The following is a 24,766-nucleotide window of genomic DNA, read 5'->3' on the forward strand; positions in this document are numbered from 1 at the left end:
TTATGAATTAATTCCTCTGGGTTTTCATAGCTGCCACTATCTCACAACTGGACGAGTTTGTCCTTTTCTGGTACTTTAGTTGAAGGAAGCATTTGAAAGGTGCCACAGGCAGGAGTCCATTGCTGTTTTTTTGGTGGTGTTAGGCAAAGATACCATTCAGAACCTCCCCCCTTTTACTTCTCTAAAGTCACAGTGGTAAAGTTTGGCAGGGCAGTTGGCTGATAGGGAGGTAGACAGCAGTGGAAGGGTGAAGAAGGGGAGAGCGACCCTTGTGATACCTAGCTTGGGAAGGGTCTGGATTTAGTTGGTCTGTGCAGAGCAGCTAGGTAGACATCCCCTTGAGTCTCACCAGCCTCTCCTGATGACTCAAGTACCCTTAGGCCCTATAGGAGTAGCGCAACCTCCTGTTACTAGTTAAGCTAAGAAAGACTCTAGTGAAAACATTGTATGTGAATGATAAGAAAGTAAGCAGAAACCTACTGGGTCTGAGATGCAGCCCATCTAGTCCAGGGGTGTCTCCAGCAGCAGAGGTGTGTGTGCCTCCACAGCCTTCTATGTCAGCAAGTTCCACGAGTTCACTATCCCAGTGTAAAGCAGTACTCTCTTTCAGCTTATCCACCACCTCCATGACTTTGTAAACCTCAGTCAGGCCCCCCTCAGCCTTCCCCTCTCCAAATGAGAGTCTCAGCCTCTGTCATCTCTCCTCCTGAGGCATCTTGACCATTTACTTGCTTGTCTTTGTTATTTCCCTTACTCTACTACCCCTGTCTTAAGATGCAGGACTAGGACTACACCAGGTACTCAGTGTGTGGACACCCTCCTTGTTCTTTGTGCCCTGCCTTGTGATGTCCAAAATTTGTTTGGTGGTTTTTTTGGCCGCTGCTACATCTTGATTTCAGAGGAACTGTCAATGACCCTTAGATCTTTCAAGTTGTAACTGCAAGTTTTGAGTTCAGCGTTGTTTAGGAGTTGTTTAGGTTATTTTTCCCTAAATACATGGTCTTATCTATGTCAAATCTCACCTGACACTGCCTTGCCAACTCACATTTCAGAAGATCTTCTGGACTTCCGCTTTACTGTCATGGCCCTTGGCTACTTGAAAGAGCTTTGGGACATCTACAGGCTTGCAGATTTCACTCCAGTCATGGTGACTCATGACTGTCTGTGCATCTGGGCTACACGGTTCCCACATGGGAAGTAAACAGCGGGTCAGCAGGGAACAGCCACAAAGAAAAAAGAGTAGCACCTGCACTGCTCCATCCCTAATTTGGGACCTCAGTGTCCTTCAACAATGATAGCATGGTCAGAGCTGTGCCTGTGTTTGTGAACTTAATGCTGCTTCATGAGCTTGCCTGTAATTGAACCTTGTTCTCTAGATTCGGATGTACTAAAGACCCAGTTTTCCCTTTGGATAATGAGGGTTTGTAGCTCTTCAACTGAGATACTAGTCAATGGGTGCCTTGCACATGGTAGCTGTCAGGCAGATTGATCCCAAGGGATGTTCTCTTTAAAGTAGTTACATGTAATATGTAAGCAGTTCAAACATGATTGAAAGAGAGATTAGATATGACAGTCTCTGTCCACCTTTGCCTTTATTTGCTGACTTTATATGTCAATCATTATAACAATATAATGATTATAATAAAGTTGTAAGACTTGTAATTTCCTGGGAACATGGTCATTCCATTTTGCTGAATAGAGACTAATCAGGGCACAATGAGATTTTGGTTGAGTTGCCGAAAGTCATGAAGAAAGTTTGTTGTGGAGTCAGGAAGGCAACACATGTTCTCCCAATTCAACACTCTGTACATGTCCCGTGTTTCACTGCTGTTTGAGACACATCTGGCCTGTGGAAATCAGTCCTAATGAAAAAGCATTTGTCCTCTTGTAGGAAACCCAGTCCTAAGGTGACAGCAATTTGCATTATTATGAGCTTGTTAATGAATTCCTTTGCTTGCTCATACCAGCTTCTGACAAAAAGCAGGGATTCAGCTGTATTTGTCCACTTGAATAAACAGTTCTTTTTTAATTTTGACCACAATGGTAAATTAAAACACCTTGAGCAGTACACAGCTGTATTTTTTGGCTTTGGAGGCTGTAACTATTGTAATACATGTCAGCAGGGAGAGCTCTGGGCAACGCTTTCTGATGCTTGCCTGGAGGCATTAGAAGAAACAGTTCCTCTAGCCTGGCTGTTTTAAACCCACTGCAGTCCCAGTTGGAGAGTGTTTATGTGCAGCAGGATCTACATCCTTCTTGACAGCCCTTTTCCATGACCTCCTGACTTTTGAGGTGGTGGGTTTACATGTGCAGATAGGAGGGTGAAGTTTGTGTAACTGGTAGTCAGATAGCTGCGAAGAAGGTGGGGAAAAAAAAAAAAAGCATCGCTTGGTGGCTCTTTTGGTTCCACTGTCCCGAGTGGCTGAAATGTGAAGTAACTGGTCCTTTTACAAGGGCATGTAGTGATAGGACAAGGGGTAATGGCTTTAAACTGAAAGAGGGTAGATTTAGATTAGATCTAAGAAAGTTCCTCACCATGAGGGTGATGAAACACTGGAACAGGTTGCTCAGAGAAGCTGTGGCTGACCCCTCCCTGGCAGTGTTCAAGGCCAGACTGGATGAGGCTTTGAGCAACCGGATCTAGGGGAAGGTGTCCCTGCCCATGGCAGAGGGGGCTGGAACTACATGATCTATATGGTCCCTTCCAACCCAGACCATTCTGTGATTCTATGATTGTTGCCCAGTGTCATCTTTGTGCTAGCAGAGCCCTGGCTGCAAAGACCTTCCAGCTTGGGAACATGGGCAGGCTGAAGGAAGGAATGGGTGTTCTGTAGGTGAAGGAGGCTGCACAAGACCTGCCCAAAACCTTAATAAATTTCTCAGAGACCGAGGAGCATGGTTTAGGAGAGATCTTGGGCCAGGGTGAGATCAGGAGCCCCTGGTCAAAGGGGAACAAGCTGCCTCTTCTCCATCCTTGTTCTGCCAAGAGCATCAGCTCCGGATGCAGCTCGGTGAATGTGCCCTGTAGTTGAAGGTTGAGGACCTTTCTGTGCGTGAAGCACAGACTGCTAGTGATTTTTGGTGATGGAGTTCCACACCCTGAACCTGTCTTAGTAATTCAGATATTAATCAAAAAAGTAAGGGCCCTGAGGTTGTCTTTGGATCTCCTATATTACTTTCCAGTCTGTGACAGTAGACAAGCCCTCCTGTTTCTATTTATTTCTGCTTCTCTGTGATTTTTCTCCTTCTGCCTCATCTTCAGAGACAGAGAAGAAGTCAGGCATTAGCAGCTCTTGTAGCTGAAAGCCTGTTTTGGAGGAAGGGATATTAACGCTCTGTGTTTGATTCACATTGAACGTGAGATGCACATAAAAGTCTGAAACTACAGGTTTAGGTGTTCTTGTTACCACATCACAGCTGCAGGTTATAAAATGACTGCAGTGGTGTGTTGTAGTTATAAAATGCCGTAGTTATTTTGTAATGAGCCCCGGCAGAAACATTGACGAAAGGCAGTAAAAAGTTTATCTAGAACATGTTTCACTTCATCCTGGCATATACTGCACTGTTAACTTTACATAAAGCTAGGCAGTCTGAGGAGGAGACATTTCACATAGAAGACGTATGCAGGACTTACCCACTCTTACGGGAAAGAAAGGTTTATAGTGTGAGCATTATCCAGATAGAGATTTACGTCAGATTTGTTCCAGTTAGTGACAGTAGGTCATAGAAGTCTTAGCATGAATCATTTAGGGGGAAAATTATTGTTTTATTATATACAAACTGTAGATTTAATATATTGCAAAATCATTAGATCAAGCAGTTTTTACAGTTTAATTGGCTGTGATGTTCTGGTCTGAAAGGGGAAAATAGTAAGTTAAAGCAAATTCTCAAAGTTCTGTATGTCTGCCTGCTAGTCAGAAAGGGGTAAAAACAACTTAAAAAATCGCCAGGAAAGAAGCCCCATTACAGACCTAGGCCTAGTGTTGCTAGAGCTTCACCTGCAATTCATGGTTGAAGCCCTGCTGAATGCTTTCATTATGGGACCAATTTTTTAAAATAAATTGTATTGAGTTCTGACTCTGATTACGCAGATGTATATGAGACTCACTGATGCTTTTATAATTTTCTCCATTCCCTCTTCTGTGAATCTGTCCTTGATACTTAAATTTAGACATCATACCTGATTACTTTCTTTTGCAGCTCTATCCAACTGTCTGGTTTTCTTTTACCATTACAGTGCTATCCAGAACTGATCTATTTTTCTCTAGATTTTCATATTTCCATGTTCTTCTTGCCTGTCACCAGGCACATATTTTGCATGAATTACAGAGACAAAGTGGCAGCACCTAGCTTGACTTTTTTGGATCCCTAGACAAAGGTCAATGTCCAAAGGATGGAAATATTCAGGAAACTGGAAACTTTATGGCTTAGTTTTTGGCTTTGTGCTTCAAACTTGTAAAGAGCTTGTCGGGGTTGTAATTGTCCTTTAGATGGTAATGGCCCGACAGCTTACTGTGTACCTGGAAATTTAATCTATGATCAACTTCTCTACAGTGTGATTTTTGGACAGGTCTGGATTTTTTTAAACCTGGGCAGATGTTTCCTGCCATCTGGTCACAGCAGGGAACCTGTGTGCTGGGAATCAGGGACAAGGCAGGGGATGCTTCTGCTCTGCCCAGCTCACCTCCACAGCCCGAGTATGTCAGATCACCTCTGTCTCTTCCTGCGCTCTCCACAGCCTTTGGCCATATTAACTGGGAACACCTTGTGCTGTAATTGCTTGTTGTGGCCCTGCCACATCCAGCTTTGCTCCAGCATCCTCAGGACAGGCACTGGGACCTGGTACCGAAACCCTCCTGTCCATGGTGCAAGCACTGATATGAAGCACCAAGACACTGGTCATTCCTGCATGTGCAGAACGCCTCGTGTGATGTTTTCAAGTGTTGTCCTTGCTGTGCTCTCACTGGTACTGGTTTTCATGTTCATCCCTCTGGATGCGGAGACTTATGACACGTTAAATATTCAGTGCAGTCAGTAACACTTTAGAGTGATAAGGTTGTGATTTCTGTGTTTGATCATGAGTGATTTATGGAAATTTAGCAAACAGTGAAGCACAGTTCCCTCTCAGCTGCAGACTGGAGTCTGCTCCCTATGCTTGCATGCTTAAGTCGTGCAATGTTGCTCCATTTTTTCTAGAGAATTGTATTTTCCACACGCAGTCCCCAGAAGAGCATGAGTTGAGACGAGGGAGATGCATGAAGTAATTCCTGCATTTAGTTTAAAAGCAAAGCCCCCTTATCTTATTCATACCCCTTCAGCAGCTGTAAGCGACACAAGCGTAAGTGACAAATGAGTGCCCAGAAGGGTCCCATCACTTGTCTTTAGTTTTCCCGCCTCAGGGCAGATGACTTGGATCTCCTCATACCTGAGTCCTCCTCATCAGCTGAGACATGTAGCTGTCTCAGGAAGAGCTGAATATGGTTGTGCTGGAAAGTATTTACACTTTGGATGGTGTAAGCAGTTGTTGAAATGAATGCTAAACTTGGAAGAACTTGTATGCTTTTCAGCTTCTCACCGTGCAGCAAAACTGATGTGACCTCTGTGTTCAAGAATACTAATTGGGTAATTGAAGACTTTATGAAAAAGATATGGGTTGTCTTCTGCACTAGTCTTCTGATAATTTGATCTTGCTTGTGTTACTTCACTTTTTCCCCCTTTACAAGAATCGATGCCTTCTCCTTGACTTCCCCACATCCTCTTTTCACGCACAGAACTGAGAATAAAACTTTCAAAATTACCCAGAAATTACAGTTTGAGTTTTCAAAAGTGTCTAATGTGAGAATGGCAATTTACAGACATCCAGCTTAGATATGGTGGTTTAGAAAGTATATTAACCATCTGCTATCTGAAATACCAGGTTTGATTTGGATATTTCAAGTTAGATGCTGTTATGTCCACAATCATTGGTGTCTTTTAGAAATGTTTGTAAGTTCTTGTAGAAATAAAAAAGTGATTAAAAAAGCATGTATGTTATACATTGCTCATATTTTTGTTAAATATGAATAGCTTTTACAGGGATTGACCCCTCAGGAGATGAACAGTGTGTTCAAAAAGAAAGAAAACCCTGTATGCTTAACAAATTCTTGTCAGTTCTTAGAAATCTGTTACACTTTGCTGTAAAATCCACTGAAGTTTCATGCTAACTCTACACATTTCATCTTTAGCTTTTGATTATGCTATCATTTAAACTATGCATTAGTTAAAGTATGAGTGATTAGAACCATGTTGGTGCTTCTGCCTTTTTTCGGGTGTTTTCCTTAAACACGTGATTTGCTTTGCTTCGAAGTCCTGTTGTCTAATATAGCCCCTGTTGAAAGGGAATGGAAAAATATGTCTTAGGAATTCATACTGACCCTGTAATTTTTAGTCTGAGACAACAGCACAAGTGACAGAGTGTTATGCTTGTGTTCCCAGCAGAACATATGCAACTATTCAAATGCTAGTGTTAGCCTGCCAGTGGCTGCTGGTGGGGTTTCCTTCTCTTGCTGGCCACCATGCCACTGGCCGCTGTGCATGACAGTCCCTTGGTGTGCCAATTTGTGAGCCCTGTGTACTGGCTCCAGAGTTTCTGGTGTAGATTTCTTAGTCTGCAAACTGCTAAGCCTGTAGTAAGCTCTGCGTGTTGTTAGTGCTTTGCATCAGTTCGTGGTACTCAGAAGTTCAGATGTCACATTTGGATCTTTCCCAGTCTGCATTGTTTTCCCCATGCCATATGCTTTCCGTGGCTTGGTATAGGTCAAGACCGCACATATGTCGCTTCGATTTGTTAATGCTGAAGTACCTGCTCGTATTGCTGGCATACCATTTTTTGTGCCAGTCTTAACCTCTGGCAGTGCTTGATCACTGCCTTTTTGCCTGCATTGCTAAGTCTTCTGAGACATCTGTATTACAAAGTGAAGGGTTTTGCAGAGGGTTATTCAAAGTTTCCGGTTAGGCTTCTAGCACGAGTAGCTTCGCTAGGATTAAGTTAATCTGCGTGAATATTCTTCTGTTTCTCAGCCTCAGTTCTCTTAGGTGAGCTTCATAAAAATACTTTTTTGTGTGGCAGTCTATGGTAAAGCATTAGTCAGCCACTCCATAACACTGATAATAGTATTAATCTTTAAAGAGCAGACCTTCAGAAGAGCTGGGTGCACTTTCTTCTTGTTGGCTTTGCTGGGAACTGGGAATTCACCACTCAACCTATGGGAATGAGTCCAGATGAAACTCCAGACAGCCTTTCATGCACCGGTCGAGCACTGCTCGGTTGGCAGAGTTTTGTTTTACTTGATACCTAATAACCGGGTTGCCTCAGTTCTCATGAGAAAAATTGTTTGGGTTGTCAGTGTATGAGAAAATAGAGGGTGTGTATGTAACTGGGGAGGCCCTATTACCATGTCTGTATATTTGTAGTTGTAAAACATGATCTATGGCAACACAAAATTTAAAATTTGGTGGCATCCCAGGAAGTACTTAATTGCTTTTGTGCTTCATTACAAGGCTGTCTCCTTTTCTTGAATTTATTTTAGCTAATTAGTTGGAAATGTCAAAGTAGTATTTCAGATGACAGAAACATCATATATTATAATACGTGAAGCAATTAACTCTTTTGACAAATATTTATTGTGGTGTCATCTTTAATTAAATCTTTAGTACTCCTAGACATAGAGCAGGTTCTTCCGAAAAGAAGGCCTTCCCAGCACTGTCAATGAGCTGAGCATTTGACTGATGGGACTTAATTGAACTTGGTACTGGAAGAATTGGTGGCCTAAGCATGAAGACATCGACATGACACAATTTCACAATACAGATGTCTGATATTTTGGCAAAATCCCCAAACAGTTACTCCCCCCTCCACAGTCTGTCTCATATACCGCAGATGTGTTATGTTGGAGAGGGTGCATCTCCAGTCACTCCTGTTCTTCCACTGGAACAGCTTGCAGGAGACAAGAATGCCGTGTACTTATGCTGCTAAGATAGATAATGCTGAAAAGCGGGTCTGTAAATACGTTTTAAAAAAAATCAATTTTTTTTATTTAGTTTGTGGGGTTGTTCATGTGGAAGCGTGTTACAAATGTGACCGTTTGGTTAGTTCCTCTTAAACAGATAGGTCTTGTAGATGATGTGCCACTGAGAAATAACTCCTGACAGTTATAACTGAACCAGATAAACAGTTCTGCCAGCTCCCAAATAACACTGTAAAACAAAAGGCTTCTGCTTATCGTTTTCCATTTCTTCATGCCTGTCAAACTATTTAACTGTGCATCACCCATCACAGGGATCTTTGTGTTATTCTGATTGTCTGCTGCGGTCATGTTTTTTATCTTCTCTGTTGCAGGACCTGCTGTGGTACTCTTGTCTGGCTGTATTGCTCCTCAGCTGCTGCTGATCTTCACCTTCAGCCTTGCAAAGACACGCTTTGGAAGTGCTGGATTGTTCCCTGTCATGGACATTCAGCAAGTGTATTAACCTGTACATATGTTTTGATTTTTTCAGGCAGAAACAGCACCAGAAAGTGGCCGAGATGGTCCCAATGTTCAGATCAGCTCAGGGCAGAACAACTCCGATCCCACAGGAGCAGGCAGCTCAGCAGCCTCCCAGAGCCTGGTTGCTCCAGATGGGGTCTCGGCAGGTACCTCAGCTGCGGCTTCATTCTTCATAAGGTAGTTTTTCACCTTTATGGTTTGTGTAACTGCTCGTGGGCCTTCAAAAGTCTGTGAAATGCTGTTGAGTCTCCTTGCCATGGGTAGAAGGTGTAGCGTGTGATGCTGGTTGCTGAGAAGTGGAGCTGGTCACCTGGTCATGACTGTGGCTTTCCGCTGCCACTGGGGAGCAGAGATGTGATGACCCATTTCTCTCTCTGGAGGCCTGAGCAGGAACCTCTGTGACCAAAACCCAAGAAAATGTGTGTTGGTATCTGTCTAGTCTTTAATAGACACTTCCATCTGTAGCAAGTCTGTCGTTCTATACATTTCCTTGGAGCAGAAGCTCCAAGGAAACATCTTTTTTTTCTTTCCACTCAAATATAAATAAAAAAGTTAGACTTTTGTTCAGTAGCATGGCCTGTGTGTGCAAATAAAAGTTTTTCCATAGTTGGTAACAACAGTTAAAACAGTTTAAGACATTCTTTTTTTTTTTTTTTTTTTTTTTTGAGCAGTGTCCTGGAACATTCTTGGGTCTTATAACAAAACCGATATGTTAGTTTTGTTTGTAAAATGTTTGTTGTAATTACCAATCTTGATTAAATGCAATACGCTGTCAAGCAGATGGTATTTGAAACAACAAAATTCAGGGCTTTGTACTTGCATTCCAAACTTCTTTCTTAATTCAGAACTGAACATGTTTTGAGACAATATTGAAAAACGTATGTCTGTGAATGACGTTAAAGTAAAATTTATGCACTGAGTGAGGGTTCTTCTTATCGTGTAATCATGACGGTAATTGTATTGTTTCCATTTCCTTGATCTTTAAAATGTTTTGCACCATTAAAAAAATTACATTTGCTATAAGTTACAATCTGACCTCAGAAGGTGCTCAACTTCCCACGTCCTGTTTTTTAAAAGAATGTAGTACAATGAGCCTGAAGCATTAAGTGCCCACATATCACACAGTCTGTCTGTACACAAGGGGCTGGGAAATGACTGCCCCAAAAGTGGCGTGTGCAAGTTAGTGTTTTGTGTCTGTACTAAGTGCTGCAGGTTTAAAATCAGCACAGAGAAATGGCTGCCTACAGAGCATGATTTGTTTCATTTTAAGGTAGGTGTCTGAAATCAGTGGGAGTGGAGAGGAGGGGTAAGGGGAAAAGCTCAGACATCTCTTTCCTTGTTTATTTACATGAGTAAGGACAGATGAATCCTCTCCAAAGTAGCTAGACTGCACAGCAGCACAGCTTTCATTACTGTATTTCATATTGTAGGTATGAACAGTCTGGCTTGGCTTCATCTACTCTGGATTTATTTCAGTATGAATCTGTAGGTCTTAAGCAAATGTAAAGACTGTAACTTTCACTGGGGAATCCAGAAAATAAGATACCCCCTTTGGAATCGAGAGAAAGAAATCGGTGCCTAATAATATGAAAGAAGATCCAAAATCTTTTCTCCCAGTGATGTTTCTGTCACTGGTCAGGAAAACTCAGTTCTGGTTTTATTGTGAAGTGACAAACCCTTACTAATGATTGTTGTTGGCTTGACTCAAAGATTCTTGAAGTCAACAGCAAGACTGTAAATGACATCATTGTCTGTTGGATCAGGCCCTAATTGCTTCTCATGAATCTGTTTTTGCCTTGAGTGAATCAGAGTTTTATAGCTTCAGCAGCTATGTGCTAGCTAAACCATTTTAAAACCCATTAGTACTTTGCTTTTTCCCTACCCATGTTTCCTCTGTTCAAAACTGATTCTCTTCAATTTTTTAATCAAAGAACAGAGGTGGTTGAAATTTTTTTTGAGAAAGAACTTCTGTTTCTTTTTTCATGGTGGTTGTTGGAGAGAGAGACTTAAATGAGAAATTAATTTTTTCCTTTAACAGTTATCAGTTATCTGAATTAGTTTTGTAGCATTTTTATGGTCTTTCATCACACAGCTGATTAATGTATTTCAGCATTAATTTCTCAGTATTCCAGATCCCATCTAAGAATCTCAGGCTTTCCTAAAAGCAAGCATTCAAGAAACAAGTTCAGTTATGACTGTGATCTCGCAAAGGCTGGGGGAGAGAGCCATTATTGATCCCTGGCACTCATAAACATGTTGAGCAGGTCCTCAGGTAGGTACTGTTGCATAATCCTGGCCAGGCTGTTCCACCACCATTGGCATTCACCTCCCGAGAGTCTCCCTCTCCTGCTGCTGCTCCTTCTCTTCTGACTGCTCCTGTCATGAGGACTTTATGGATCAAGATTTTCCATGTGTAGTCTTCCTCCTGCCCTCGAGCCGTGCAGTCCTCACAAGGAGGGGAGAGGAAGAGGAATAAATCTTCTGGGATGAGTGATAGATGCTGACAGAAACTGGGGTGGAAGCAGCTTATCTAGTGACCACAAGTACTGGGATATCAACAGTTTTGACTGTTTTTGTTCAGTACTGATGGGGTATCAGGCTTCTTTGCTCCAGCCTTTCCAGTTCCATCTCCTCTTTCCCTTTTCACCATCCATCCTCAAGCATGTTGAGGAAGAAGGTCATCCCTGCCTTGAATCCTTTGTAGCAGCATCCATTTCTCTGTCCTTCCTCTCTCTGTTCGTCTAATCCTCTCTTGACAAGCACCTAGAGATGAAAGAGGACCCATGGTACTAGTGTTATGCTGTAGTCCCTATTCATTGTATTTGCTGATTCTTTCCTAACTGTTCTTCGCTACTCAGCCACTTAAATTCTGAACTTCATAGCAGGGCCAGTATGTTACTCATGTTATGCAGAGCCTGGCGCGTTTTGTTCCTTGTTCTCTACTGGAATAAATGCAATTAATATATCGATAATCACAAACACACATGCATTTGTTTTTTTCAAGTCATTACCCTCTCTTTGACCAAATCTACTGAGTACCTCCATCTTTGTATGAGCCCTTTTGTAAAAGGGTTTGTGACTGGGACTTTAGCTCAGGAAAAGTGCTGTTTTGTTATAGAAATAAAGTAGCTAGGCAAAAATATGCATATGTGTTAACATTCAGTGTATTGGGCTGCAGCGTTAGTTACTTTGGAAGACAAAGCCTTCATAGGGTGCTTGTGGAAACTGCATCTGTGATTTCCGTACCAGTAACAACACTAAATACAGATTTTTTTTTTTCTTTTTTTTCTTTCGCTTCATAAATAGAAGCTTCTAGTCTTGTTCTTCATGAAACAGCGTTAACTGTGTTGGTACAGGTCCTAGCACAATTAGCTTCTGGGCCATGGCATGGTTTCCTGGCAGCAAATAAATGTCTTTTCTATTCGATGAAATAACACCCTTTGACTCTTGCTTGTGGGCTGTCTTGTGCCTGGGAAGGGAGGAGGTCTGTGCAGGTTTTTTTCATTGGTTGGTTAATTTTTTACTCCAGTTTGTTCCCTGGTGAGAGTCATAGCTTTGTGTTTGTAAGGTCACAAACTCAAAAATACCATATAGAGAGTTCATGTCCTCACCTGGAAAAAGATAACTAAGAGCTGCAGCAAAACATTTATCTGGTGGTAAGGAGTACCCATGGTTAAAAGAAGTATCGTGAAGATAATCTTTGCAGTGAATGCATTGATTTTGTTAAGCATATGTGCAGCCCAAATCTACATATTCGTCCAAAGCTTATTCTCATTTGAATGTCATATTTAATTTCTTTAAGCTTAATTACATTCTGCTTTAAAAAAAAAAAAAAATTACTCAGTTCCTAGAAGTGCAGAGTGTCTAGCACGGAAATGCTAAGTATTCAAAATCAAAGCCAAATATTAGAGCCAGCAGACAGAAGCGCATTAAGAAATTAAATCAGTTTTAAGCTTTTTTTCCTCGCTCTGATCTGTCATAGAAGGAAGAAAGCTTTGGTTAACTTCAGACGGTGTCACACAAGCAAATTGCAAGACATTACCAAAGGACCTTCTCAGTAGGTCACTGACAGAATGAGAAAGCTAGAGCAAAATGTGTAGCTCATGGGCATGGATGGCTGTGAAGCAGCTCCCAGTTTACCCTTACAATGCAGGAGGAGAAGTTTAATCTTGCATTCTTCAGATTTAAGAAGAATGTAGCTGGGCTTTGAGTCCCTTGGTGTGGAATGAGCTGTGCTTTGCTTAGTGCTCCACACTTTACACCTGTTTCTAGGGTGTTGGGTTTTTTTGGTGTATAAGGAACCTGAATAAACTTTATATTACTAAGTGAAAACATGTGAGCCCACAGAAGGGTCCTACAACTATGCTTGCAACTAAGTAAATATTGGCTTACTGTGGTATAAAGCTGTATAAGCTGTTGGGTTTTTTGTCAACCAGACACCTGGGGAAGAGAGGAAATGATGTGTCCAAGATCAGGCAGGAGAAAGGCAGCGAGGAGGAGGAGGAGAATGAGCATGCACTTGGGGAGAGGTTAATGGGCTATCTGCCAAAAAAAGAAAATACCACTCCCTTGGGAGGAGAATCAAGACCTTGAGAAATTGAAGCCGTCACCATTAATGTGCCATTTCTGCCTGTTGGTGGCTGGTGACAGTGGTGGCAGCAGTGCCGGTGCTGCTGGGTGGGGGTACGGTGTTTCGGTTTACAGCCTTGGTGCACAAGGGTGAGCTGGAAGGAAGGTCTGAGCAGTAACAGGGCAGCTACGGGGAATCAAAGCTGTTTAAAAGAAAGTATGTGTAAGAGCAAGTAAACCTGAGCAAGGTTGAGTAGAAGACAAACAATGTATGAAGTCCCCCTTCTAAAATTTTAATCTTTCTTGATGTTGGGTTGTTTTCACATCTTTTCAAACTGGTTTGGTCACGGGGTTGCACTTGCTGCTGTGGGACTGCTACCTTTGAAGCAGGGAAATAGCTGTATGGTTGCAGCTACTTTCCCTTGCATCTGCCTGCTTTTGTGTGATGAATTAGTCAAATGTAGCATTCACTAGTTTTCAGGTTCCAAAATTATTTGCAGTATTGCTGGGCTTTGCTACATTAAAACCATTTAAGTTAATAAATCTGGAGAATCACAGTGGTGAATCACACCATTATCTTTCCGCTCTCATCATATTCCTGCATGTTTGGCAAAGCTGTGTCAATTCAGACATGGCATAAACATTACACATGATATGCTTTTTGCAAGCAGCTTTTCTTAACAAGATATATAGTCTCTGAGTAATGTAATTGGACATCTTAAGGGTGAAAATAAGTGTAGTTGTCTTTTTTCTAGATTCAGGATATTCTATCATATTTTAATGCCTGTGAGTTGTGGATTAAAGAATCTAATTATTCACTAATGAGCAGTAATGGCACATATAAACCAAGGGTCACTATCCTATTACAGGCACCTGATGGTTCACTGATAAGCATTTGGTCATTAGATTGACCATAAAATATAGTCAATAATTGAGATTGCTCATAGAGCAGACACCTTATCAGCTTTAGGCATGGTGGGACAGCTTGTCAGTACTCTGTGTACTGATTGTGCTGTGACTGAGCATATGATTAGGGTATTGAAGCAGTCTGTATCTAATGAAACTGCAGGAAAGGCATAGCAATATTAGCACAACCACTAAATGACTAATGTGTTTTTGTTCCAGGCCTCAGACACTTCAATTAGTTCCAATAAACTCTGATCTAGTGTAGCGGTGGGGAGAGAATTCAGATATTTTGTGTACAAGCTTTCATTACACTAGTCAAAATTTGTAATGTTTCAGGGACAAATGAAATCTGTGTGGCTTTGAATGAAAAATGATGGAAATAATAAAGGCTGTCGTTACCATTTTTACTTCATTATGTTCAGTTTTATTTTTGCATTTTTAGATGTGAAACACTTTCTGAGACAATATCGAGTGTCTGATTTAAAAGATGAAGCTGACAGTAGCAAATTAGATATCCGCATATTCTGCTTTAAGATCCATTCATACAGTTCATGTAGGCTTGTGCATATAGATCTAAACTTAGAAAGTGTTCCTTAGCATTTTGTACCATATGGAACATTTGTCAAATAGTCTATTCTTGAAGGCTTTTGTAGAGATATTGATTTTAATGTGGTTCAAACTGTTGCTGAGAAAATAGCCTCAGAACCTATTATTATATGATTTTTTTTTTTTTCTGTGAGGATGCCTTAACTTTCATAAATTATTTAATATGGTGAAGGATGCAAAATGCCTTTTGTCTTCCGGAACTGCTGTTCAGGCTTCTGTGATGTGACCTTGGAAAGTAACCATAGAAACATGTTAAAAGCATCAACTGAAAATCACTAGTTCGGTTTGACAGTGATGCAAATTCTGTGAAGGAAGATTATGATGTATTAGGAACACTTGAGGCATATATTACTGCTAACCTGTTAAACCTGATTATTCCATGACTATCAGTACTTTCAGAATTTAATGCAGGGGAAACAAGCACAAAAAATGAAACATACTTTTTTTTTTTTAGTTGCCATGTTTAAGATGTTTCTAGCTAAATCACTTCAGCCTGTCATTCTCTGTCCTGTTAAAAGCAAGAATTATGTTTCTGCTAAGCTCATAATGTAGTTCACCAATTCTCTGTGTTTAATAGCTGTAAACTTTTGCCCTGTACCCTGCTGGGATGCACTGGTATCCTGGCTTTGTGCAGAGCTGGCACAATTTAAATCTCTTTGACAGATAAAGTGGATAACTGGGTTATGAATAAGTAGTAGTTCACCAAAAGGTGAAGAAAACGTGTGACTCGTTGGATCCTGAGTTAGACGTTTTTGTGCTGACCCGTGGTAGTTAAACTAGTCTGTGAGGTAGAAACAGAAGTGCTTGCTAATAGTTATGCGTAACTGTAGTAAATTCTTGGTGAATGACAGGTCAAGGGAAGAAGTGGAGTCGGTTGTTATAGCTTCCTCATTAAGCACAACCCACACCCAAGAAATACTATGTTGAGGTGATGTGGGAAAATGACATTTGAATTAATTACCTAGGAAAGTGGGGTTACCAGCTCTTCCCGATTAAGACTGCCTTGCTGGCAGATATATCTAAATCCCACGCATGGTTTGTCCCTGCTTAGCAGTGTTGTAGCAGTATCACAGGAGCTGTGGGTTGCTTCAGGGATATGATGGCCTGCTGGCATTGATGCAGCTGAACAGCTGCTCGGGGCATCAACCCTTCTTTGTTAAATGCCCCACAATGCCCCAGTTTCTCTTGCTACCGTTTGATCTCTGTTGCAAGCCAGACAGGAAGGGTGGCTGAGCAACCTGTGGCTTGGGGGAGAGCTACAGGTGTGCAGATGGAGTGGAGCATCCAGCTGTTTCAGGGGGAGCCAGGTATATAATTAGCCTTTTCCCCTTAATGACTCCCTCTTCTGAATCTAGTGGGCTGGAGAAGCCTGATCCCTGCAAGGTGTCCTCCCCACTGCATGGTGCTGGAGAAGGAGATGTCTTCCTGGCCCGCTTTTTCTCTCTGCATGGAGCCGGGGAGAGTGAGAAAGCTCTCACGCAGATGTGTAAATGTAGACAGAGCGGGTGCCACCAAAGGGCTTGCCTCGTCTTGCCGGTGCCATGCCATGGCTGCTGGAATGTGGTTGCTAGCTGTCACCGGAGAGTAAACATGACCTGTGTGTAGCACGGCGCTTCGCGGGGACAGGAGACAGGGCAGGGTGTGCAGCATTGTGCAGTATCTTGTATCGTCTTAGGGCAGCTTAAGCTTTCCTAGTTGCTGTGGCAGCATAATACTGCCTATAATTAAGGACAAACAAAACAGTGTATACTTTAGGTATATCCTATTTCACCTTAGCCCATAAGGAGGATAAATTGGAAGATAAGCCTGAATTTAGTAGGCTTTGTTTTTGGAGACAGAAATGACTCTCAAGACAGCATGTTTAAGAGCAGAACATCATTACTGGTATCATTGCTAATGCTGCACCATACATTTACACAGTGCTTTATCAGCAGATGGTAAGCCAGGCTCCCTGCAGTGAAGAGCTCATCCGTGATGATGATGAGACTGACGGGGCAAACAGAGATGAGACACACAACTGTTGTTCAGCAAGGAGGTAAAGAAACTGGAGTAACTGAGAGGAGAGGAAAGGTAAAGTTTTGCACACTGGCACTGCTGAGTAGAGCACTGCTGAAAGCATGAAAAATGTCCTAAAGACCATTAGATTTATGATTGGGATGTGGCTGTTCAAGTAGAGGGGGGAGGCACTGAATGATCAGCCAAGGTGGAGAGCGCGTGGTGAGAATGTGAGAGCGCCTTGAAGGGAATGGTGGTGGTGACCAGATGAAGCGGTGTTGGGCATTTAGGAGGTATTGCCTTGGAAAATGAGGCTCCCCGGTGTAGAGTGTTAGGGATCAGGGTATGAACAAAGAAGACGTCATGCAAGGCATCGATGTCAAGGAGGTGTTTGGAAGAAGCCTTATCTGGATAGCATAGGCCACAGTGGTTGTATACGAGAAGGCTGGGCTATGCTAGAGGTGGCAAAATGAAGCAAGGAGGGAGCCTGGTGCCAACCAGATTGGCAGGAAATATGAAAAGGAGGAGACAGTGAAGGGGAGGTGGGGTGGAACCCCGGATTTGGTGATGTGAGAATCTCAAGGTGAGGTTGAGATTTTGGAGAGCATGTTCTAGGTGTTCACTCCAGTTTTATCGCAAAAACAGAATAGGGACACAACTAAACACTTGCAGTGTTTCCTGATGACCAGATGTCTAAAGATCTTTACCACCTGAGGCTGCTCCTGAGGAGGGCTGATTTTTGTCAGGTCCTAAGTGCTGTGGTGGAGAATATAGGAGGTTCTGGAGCACCAGTGGCAGCTCCTCCAGGAGATCTAGTGACTTTCTGAGCAGCTCTAGGTGGATCGGTGCAGACTGCTGCTGCAGCAGTTGGGTTTTGGATTAGCTCTATATTCTGAAGCATTCATGATGCCAAGGAGGAAGAGCAAAGCCGGATAATTTCAAACAGATGTGCTCACAGGTAAGTCAGAAGGGAGAATCTGTGCGTTTAGAGCCACCCAAGTTTGAATTTATTTGTGGGGATAAATGGTGGTCAGTGGAAGGGATTTTAAACTAGGGAAAAGTCTGAAGTATTTGTGGATAAACTTGGCTGGAGTCATGCTGATATTTATTCCTACTTTGTCCTCTCTCTGATATTCTACTTTCCTTACCTTAATATTTTCTCTCTTAATTTAAGGATTTTCATGTGATCATTTCTATATTTTTCTCATTCATCCATAGTTGAATGCACATGATTATTCTGTTTTCCTGAATATGCGGAATCTCACTGTTGTCTAGCTACCAGAGTCTCTTTTTCCCTTTGGCTTCTTCCCATCTTTCTGCCCTTCTCAGCTTGTCAAGAGGAGCAATTCTCTCGTCCCCCTTACCCCCACCCCAGCCCTCCCAGTCTGCCTGTTTTTTTGGTTCCGGGACTCCTGAACGGCAGTGCTTGCTCTGACTCCAGTATTTGGCGCTCCTCAGCTAGGCAGCAGTGGCAGCTGTGCTAGTGGTTTTGCTACAGTGGGAATGGAGCATTCCATAGGTAAAATGATAACAGTGACTTTCCTGTGGGGATGTAATTTGACAGTTTGCACCTGTTTTGCAACTTTATTAGTGACTTTCAGACTCTTCCAGTAATGTATTTAACTATTTTAATACTTTAAGACAAACGCAGCATGCGAAATAGTAACATCAGACTGATATTTAATTGAATATTTAGTTCTCATGGCTCACTTGCAGTCACTCTTAACACTCAGTTTACTGTGTGTAGGATGTGGTTTGCAGGGCAGATGGACTTTCAAGTGACAGTGTCTCTATTCTGAGCTAGACTGCTTTTGCTTGCTTGTGCTTGTGGCAAGATAAGACATCCCACATTATCATTTATAACAAAAATGAAATGTCAAGCCAAAATAAGGCACCAGCACTACAGCTGCAGTGCTTGATCAACTGCAGGATTACTCTGAGGGTACTTTTAAATTCTCTGTGAAAGAGCAGTGAATTTTGGCTTTCTAAAGCTTCCCTTATCCTTCCTGCTAGAGGATGGAAGATGTTTCTTTTGGCAGGACATTTCCAAGAGCTTAGCCATTACCTCACTCAGCATCAGTTAGTGCTGCTTTGCTGGTCATCACAGAGTGATGCTCTTGGGGTTGCTTTCTGCTTTGTTGGGCTTTTCGTGTCCTCAGTGGCAGAGCTCACTTATTAAGAAGCACTGCCTGGTGGGGTTTTTACTGGGAGGGTATGACTCAGTGGAAGTTAATCAGCATAAAATGAATCTAGTCCAAACATTATTGGTGAAGCTAGTTGGAGTCCAGGGCAAGCTTCAGAGTATTCTTTGGTAGTGTGTCTCAAGCAGGTCTTCAGGAGTTGCTCATTTCTGCTGAAATTTGGAGTTAACGTCTTTGTGTCAGAAATAGTCAAATATCTCTGTCTGCATTGGAGGAGGAACATGCATCTCGCATTTTCCTGCTAAGTGCTGTTTTAAATGGTGCTACAATTTCAGCTTATTATACCTCTGAGAAGTATCATTCCAGATCTGATGTCAGTTAAATAAATCACACGAATGCTGGGCTTGAAGAAGCCCACGTGTCCCTCCTCTGTTTAAAAATAGTCATTGTGGGGGCATATGACTTCTGTACTTGGGTGATTTCCACTTCGTCATTTAATATTATCAGTGACCATTTAACTCACTAACAGTAGGAATAAGTAAATGCCCCCCTGAGAAGTTATTTGCTTGGCAGTGTAGGTGTCAAGCCTTTGACTCAGCATCTGAAATACAAGCCAGCTGAAGGGGGAATGGATCCTCTGTGGATTTTCTAGAAGTGCACTGAAATGTGGGGCTGAGGGAGATGGAGGTGATGAGAAAGGTATGTCTGTGGGGATGGTGTGTTGGGGCAAAGGAAGGCAGCCTGAAAACATAATCCACCCCAGAGCTTTTATGATAAAGAAGCCTTTACAGTCACAGATGCTAACTTGTGTTCAGATTGCAGTATGTGTCTGCGAATGTGAAAATACTGGATATCCACCTCGTTCTGTCCCCCTCTTTCCTGTCTGTTTGCCTGAACCTTGTGCTTCAGATGAACCCCTTGTTAGCCATGTGCTTTATTTCATTCCTCATGCTTTCCGATCACAAATGTGCCCATTTCTTCCCTGGAGCAGCCTGAATGAGCAGAATGCTTTTGCTTTTCGTACCAGATCATTTTTGATGAATAGCACGGAGTGCAATATCCTTTGTAACAAAAATAATTTATTGCCTGGCAAGTCATTTTGATACTGACTTCTTCCTGTATGCCGGGAGCTGATATTGCAGGGCAAAATTTTAAGTGATCTTTTTAAGTAATTACTTTAATAATGAAGGGCTAGTTACTATCATGGTTTGTGTTTCTTTACTTTGTAGTTTAAAAAATGTCTTTATTACCTTTTCTTGGTAGAATACAAATGAGACTAGAATTTAATTTTCCTCAACCTGACTGTTTCACGAGTCTATGTCTCTCTGGCAAATAAGTCCCAACTTTTTTTGCCGAATGAGCATGCTGAGATTGATGTGGTTCTGCCTGCTTTAGCTCAGTTAGTTCATGAAACAAGGTGAGGAAATATTTCTGGCATTCAGGTAGCTGTATTTTTTGATACGTAGCTATGTATGCTGTGTGCAGCCTAGGAACTGACATATTTCTATATTAGGTGTTGACAGTCTTGCTTACATAAAGATTAACCTACACAGGTTTTCAGCAGTTTGTCATATGGTACAACTGTAAACAGCGAGTATGGAAGTACAGCAATATGTTCATCTGCTCCTTGCTTTGTTTAACATCATTAGTGAACAGAGCTGGAAATGGTATATGGCAAGCGGCGGTGACTAGCTGTTATTCTGGTATATATCTATAAAAAAATCAGTTCCTGAACCCTGGTCCTGGCTGCTGAAGCAATGTTCTTTGGCCAGAAAGTGTCTTAAATCTGCAAGCTGAGGAGAATATGGAGTTAACGTCACTCACTACAATTTTGTAGGAGTGACCTGAGAAACCTCTGGTTTGGGAGAGCAGGAAAAATGATTGGAGTGTAACAGTCAGCGCTTGTGAAGATATGCCCATAGGTGTTTCTTAAACCTGGGGTAAAATTACAGAGAAGATATGTGAAATTTCCTTCTTAGATTCCTGCATGCAAATAGCTGGAATGCTTGAAAATGGATTTGTTTGGTTGCGTCTGTTTAAATAATCATATGTGGCTGAGAGGAGGGATCAGCTCTTGGGTCTGTGCAGCATGAGGAAGCTCTTTTGATGTCAGGGGTACCCTGCAGGTTTATTTTAACTTGCCATCTTCCAGAGGTGGTCTTGAGTTTATCCCAAAGTGAATTTGCCTGGTCTTTCTGTGTGGTGCCTGAATTTGTGTGAGTTAGAATCACAGAATCACAGAATGGTAGGGGTTGGAAGGGAACTCTGTGGATCATCTAGTCCAACCCCCTTCCAAAGCAGGGTCACCTACAGTAGGCTGCACAGGACTGCGTCCAGGCGGGTCCTGAATATCTCCAGAGAAGGAGACTCCACAATCTCTCTGGGCAGCCTGTTCCAGTGCTCCGTCACCCTCAGAGTGAAGAAGTTCTTCCTCATGTTCAGATGGAACTTCCTATGCTTCAGTTTGTGCCCATTGCCCCTTGTCCTGTCGCTGGGCACCACTGAAAAGAGTCTGGCCCCCACCTATTGACACCCACCCTTGAGATATTTGTAGGCATTTCTAAGGTCCCCTCTCAGCCTTCTCTTCTTCAGGCTGAACAAGCCCAGCTCTCTCAGCCTTTCCTCATAGGAGAGATGCTCCAGTCCCCTTATCATCCTCGTAGCCCTCCGCTGGACTCTCTCCAGTAACCCCTCATCTTTCTTGAAGTGGGGAGCCCAGAACTGGACGCAGTACTCCAGATGGGGCCTCACTAGGGCAGTGTAGAGGGGGAGGATAACCTCTCTCGACCTACTGGCCACACTCCTCTTAATGCACCCCAGGATGCCATTGGCCTTCTTGGCAACCAGGGCACACTGCTGGCTCGTGGTCAACCTGTCGTCCACCAGAACACCCAGGTCCCTCTCCGCAGAGCTGCTCTCCAGCAGGTCCACCCCAAGCCTGTACTGGTGCATGGGGTTGTTCCTCCCCAGGTGCAGGACCCTGCACTTGCCCTTGTTGAATTTCATCAGGTTCCTCTCTGCCCAACTTTCCAGCCCGTCCAGGTCTCGCTGAATGGCAGCTCAGCCTTGTGATGTATCCACCACACCTCCCAGTTTTGTGTCATCAGCAAATGTGCTGAGGGTACACTCTGTCCCTTCATCCAGGTCATTGATGAAGAAGTTAAACAAGACTGGGCCCAGTACTGACCCCTGGGGGACACCACTAGTTACAGGCCTCCAGCTAGACCCAGTGCCGCTGATGACAGCCCTCTGAGTTCTGCCATTCAGCAAGTTCTCAATCCACCTCACCGACCACTCATCCAGTCCACACTTCCTGAGCTTCCCTAGGAGGATGTTATAGGAGACAATGTTGAAAGCCTTGCTGAAGTCAAGGTAGACAACATCCACTGCTCTCCCCTCATCTACCCAGCCAGTCATGCCATCATAGAAAGCTATCAGATTGGTCAAGCATGATTTCCCCTTGGTGAACCCATGCTGACTACTCCTGATAACCTGCTTTTCCTCCACTTGCTTAATGATGACCTCCAGAATGAGCTGCTCCATCATCTTTCCTGGAATGGAGGTAAGGCTGACTGGCCTGTAGTTCCCTGGGTCCTCCTTCTTGCCCTTTTTGAAGATTGGAGTGACATTGGCTTTTTTCCAGTCTTCGGGCACCTCTCTTGTCCTCCAGGACCTTTCAAAGATGATGGAGGGTGGCTTAGCAATGACATCCACCAGCTCCCTCAGCACTCGTGGGTGCATTCCATTGGGGCCCATGGATTTATGGGCATCCAGATCGCTTAAGTGATCTCTCGCACAGTCCTCCTTGACCAAGGGAAGGTCATCTTTTCTGCAGGCTTCATCTCTTATGTCCAGGGCCTGGGATTCCTGAGGGCCGGCCTTGGCACTGAAGACTGAAGCAAACAAGGCACCCACCTCATTCAGCAGTGGCCCCACATTACCCCTAGTCTTCCATATTCTGCTGATGAACTGGAAGAAGCTTTTCTTGTTGTCCTTTGCCAGATTCAATTCCAGGTGGACCTTAGCCTTCCTCGTTGCATTCCTGCATGCTGTGACAACATTCCTGTACTCCTCCCAAGTGGCTTGTCCCTCTTCCTCTTTCCACATTCCATAGAGCTTTCTCTTCCGTCTGAGTTCTGCTAGGAGCTCCTTGCTCATCCATGCGGGTCTCCTGCCTCCTTTTCTAGATTTCTTTCTCAGGGGATGCACCAATCCTGAGCATGGAGGTAGTGATGTTTAAACAGCAACCAGCTTGCTTGGACCCCAGCTGATTGCACACTGATTGGAGTCTTGGCTATTGCTCACTGCTGCATTAAGCCTGAATTCTATACTTTATGAAGACAGGAGTAGACTAGAGGGAGACCAACAAGAATGGTCAGTAATCAAGGAAACTTGACCTGTGAGGAAAGGTTGGAAGGATTGGGACTTCTTCATTTGTAAAAGAGAAGACTGAGGTGTGGTAGTGGTCTTCATACAGAAAAGGTATGCTGCAGCACAAGGAAATGCAGTCCTCTGCATGTATGCTGGAGGGGTGGGGAAAACAAGGAACAGAATTCCAGCAAGGCAGACTTATGAGAGACATGAAGTGTAAATTTTCTAACAATAAGAATAGTTAAAAACTGGACTTGGTTGCCTTGGGAGGCTGTGGACTTGTTTTCACTGTAGATTTCTAAGAACAAGTTGGACAAATATATATTGGGAATATATTAGGTAAAGTTCATCCTACCATGGAGCATTGGGAAGATGTAGATAACCTCTTAAAATCTCTTCTGGACCTGTCTTCTCTGACAACTGTGGGCAAATGATGTTCCTAATATGTCAATGTAGCTCATTTTTATTTCTGCATTGCTGATTTTAATAAGAGATAGTAAGAGAAAATTAAGAGGTCACACAAAGTCAGAGGCTGAAATTCAAGCCTGAATTGCAAGATTACGCTATGTGCAAGAGGCAAGGCGTGAATTTAATCTCGTATTGGAGATACTTTCTCTCATAACGTTGCCTTCGTAAGATCCACATGTTATTAGATGTGGTCTGACATTTTGGAATGTTTCAGAATAATGGTTTTCTATTGAATCTTTATTACCATCACCCATTATAAAAATGCTGTTGTTTGAGGCTGTGCATTGTGATCCAGATGAACTAATTATTTATTGAGGAAGTTGAACCACTGAAATAAGGAACATTAATTGTTTGTTCTTCCTGGCAGTGCTGCTTGACAGCATTGCTGGGACAGCTATGCAAACAAAGGTTAGGTGCTGTACTTGTGTAATGGTACTAAAGTGGGGAAAGCCTTTATATCTTCCTGAAGCTGTATATGCATCACAGGAACCTAGTAAGCTTGTTCTAGGGGGAAGAACAGACTATAACCTCAAAATTTAATGTATACTTTATAAGTGACTCCTTGGACAAAATTTATTCTAGGAGTACAGATGGTGCCTGTCTTTTCCAAACCTTCATGACAGATCTAGACATTCTCAGTTTTCTGTTTAAAAATGGCTCTTTCTGAATCAAATTTTATTTTCCGTATTGAATGTTGCTAGTGGAAATGGATACATTATTCATTTTTAAGTTTACCTGGGATTTTGGATAGAAACTGTACTGTTTCATTGTGCTACCTTTCTAATTTTAGAACCACAAATCAAACAGTAATAGCAATAATGAAAGTAATAATGCCAACCAAGTTTATTCTGTGAGCTGCAGAAGGCTTGGGACAGAGTGCTGGAGGGTATATTGTAGGACATCCGTCTATTTGTTGTCTGTATTGACGAGTAATTAAGGAAACAATAACTGGAACTGCAGATACAATGACAGACTGTGACTTTCCCACTGCTTCCTGTGGAGCTGGTTTGCAGTGGGAAAGGCTTGGGATATGGGTTATGTGGCAGAGGAGTGATGTTTTTTTGGGCTGGGAACTTGGAGAGTTTGGAAGAGTCTTGCTTTTAGAGTAGACTGATTCCCAGAGTAAACCTGTGTCCAGAATTTTGTAAGCTTTGCAGAGGGTTCAGAATCAGGGTAAAAACTGCT

General features: G+C 42.7%; 1 protein-coding gene across 1 annotated transcript in view; it reads left to right on the forward strand.

Moving 5' to 3' along the window:
* KIF26A (kinesin family member 26A) overlaps positions 1-24,766 on the forward strand; it is a 106,359-nt gene that overhangs the window by 40,837 nt on the left and 40,756 nt on the right. Inside the window, exon 4 of the mRNA XM_075426974.1 lies at positions 8,536-8,702. Coding sequence (XP_075283089.1) covers positions 8,536-8,702 — 167 coding nt within the window. The remainder of the gene's footprint in view (positions 1-8,535; positions 8,703-24,766) is intronic.

This window comes from Opisthocomus hoazin, chromosome 7 (genome assembly GCF_030867145.1).
Source record: "Opisthocomus hoazin isolate bOpiHoa1 chromosome 7, bOpiHoa1.hap1, whole genome shotgun sequence".
NCBI lineage: Eukaryota > Metazoa > Chordata > Aves > Opisthocomiformes > Opisthocomidae > Opisthocomus > Opisthocomus hoazin.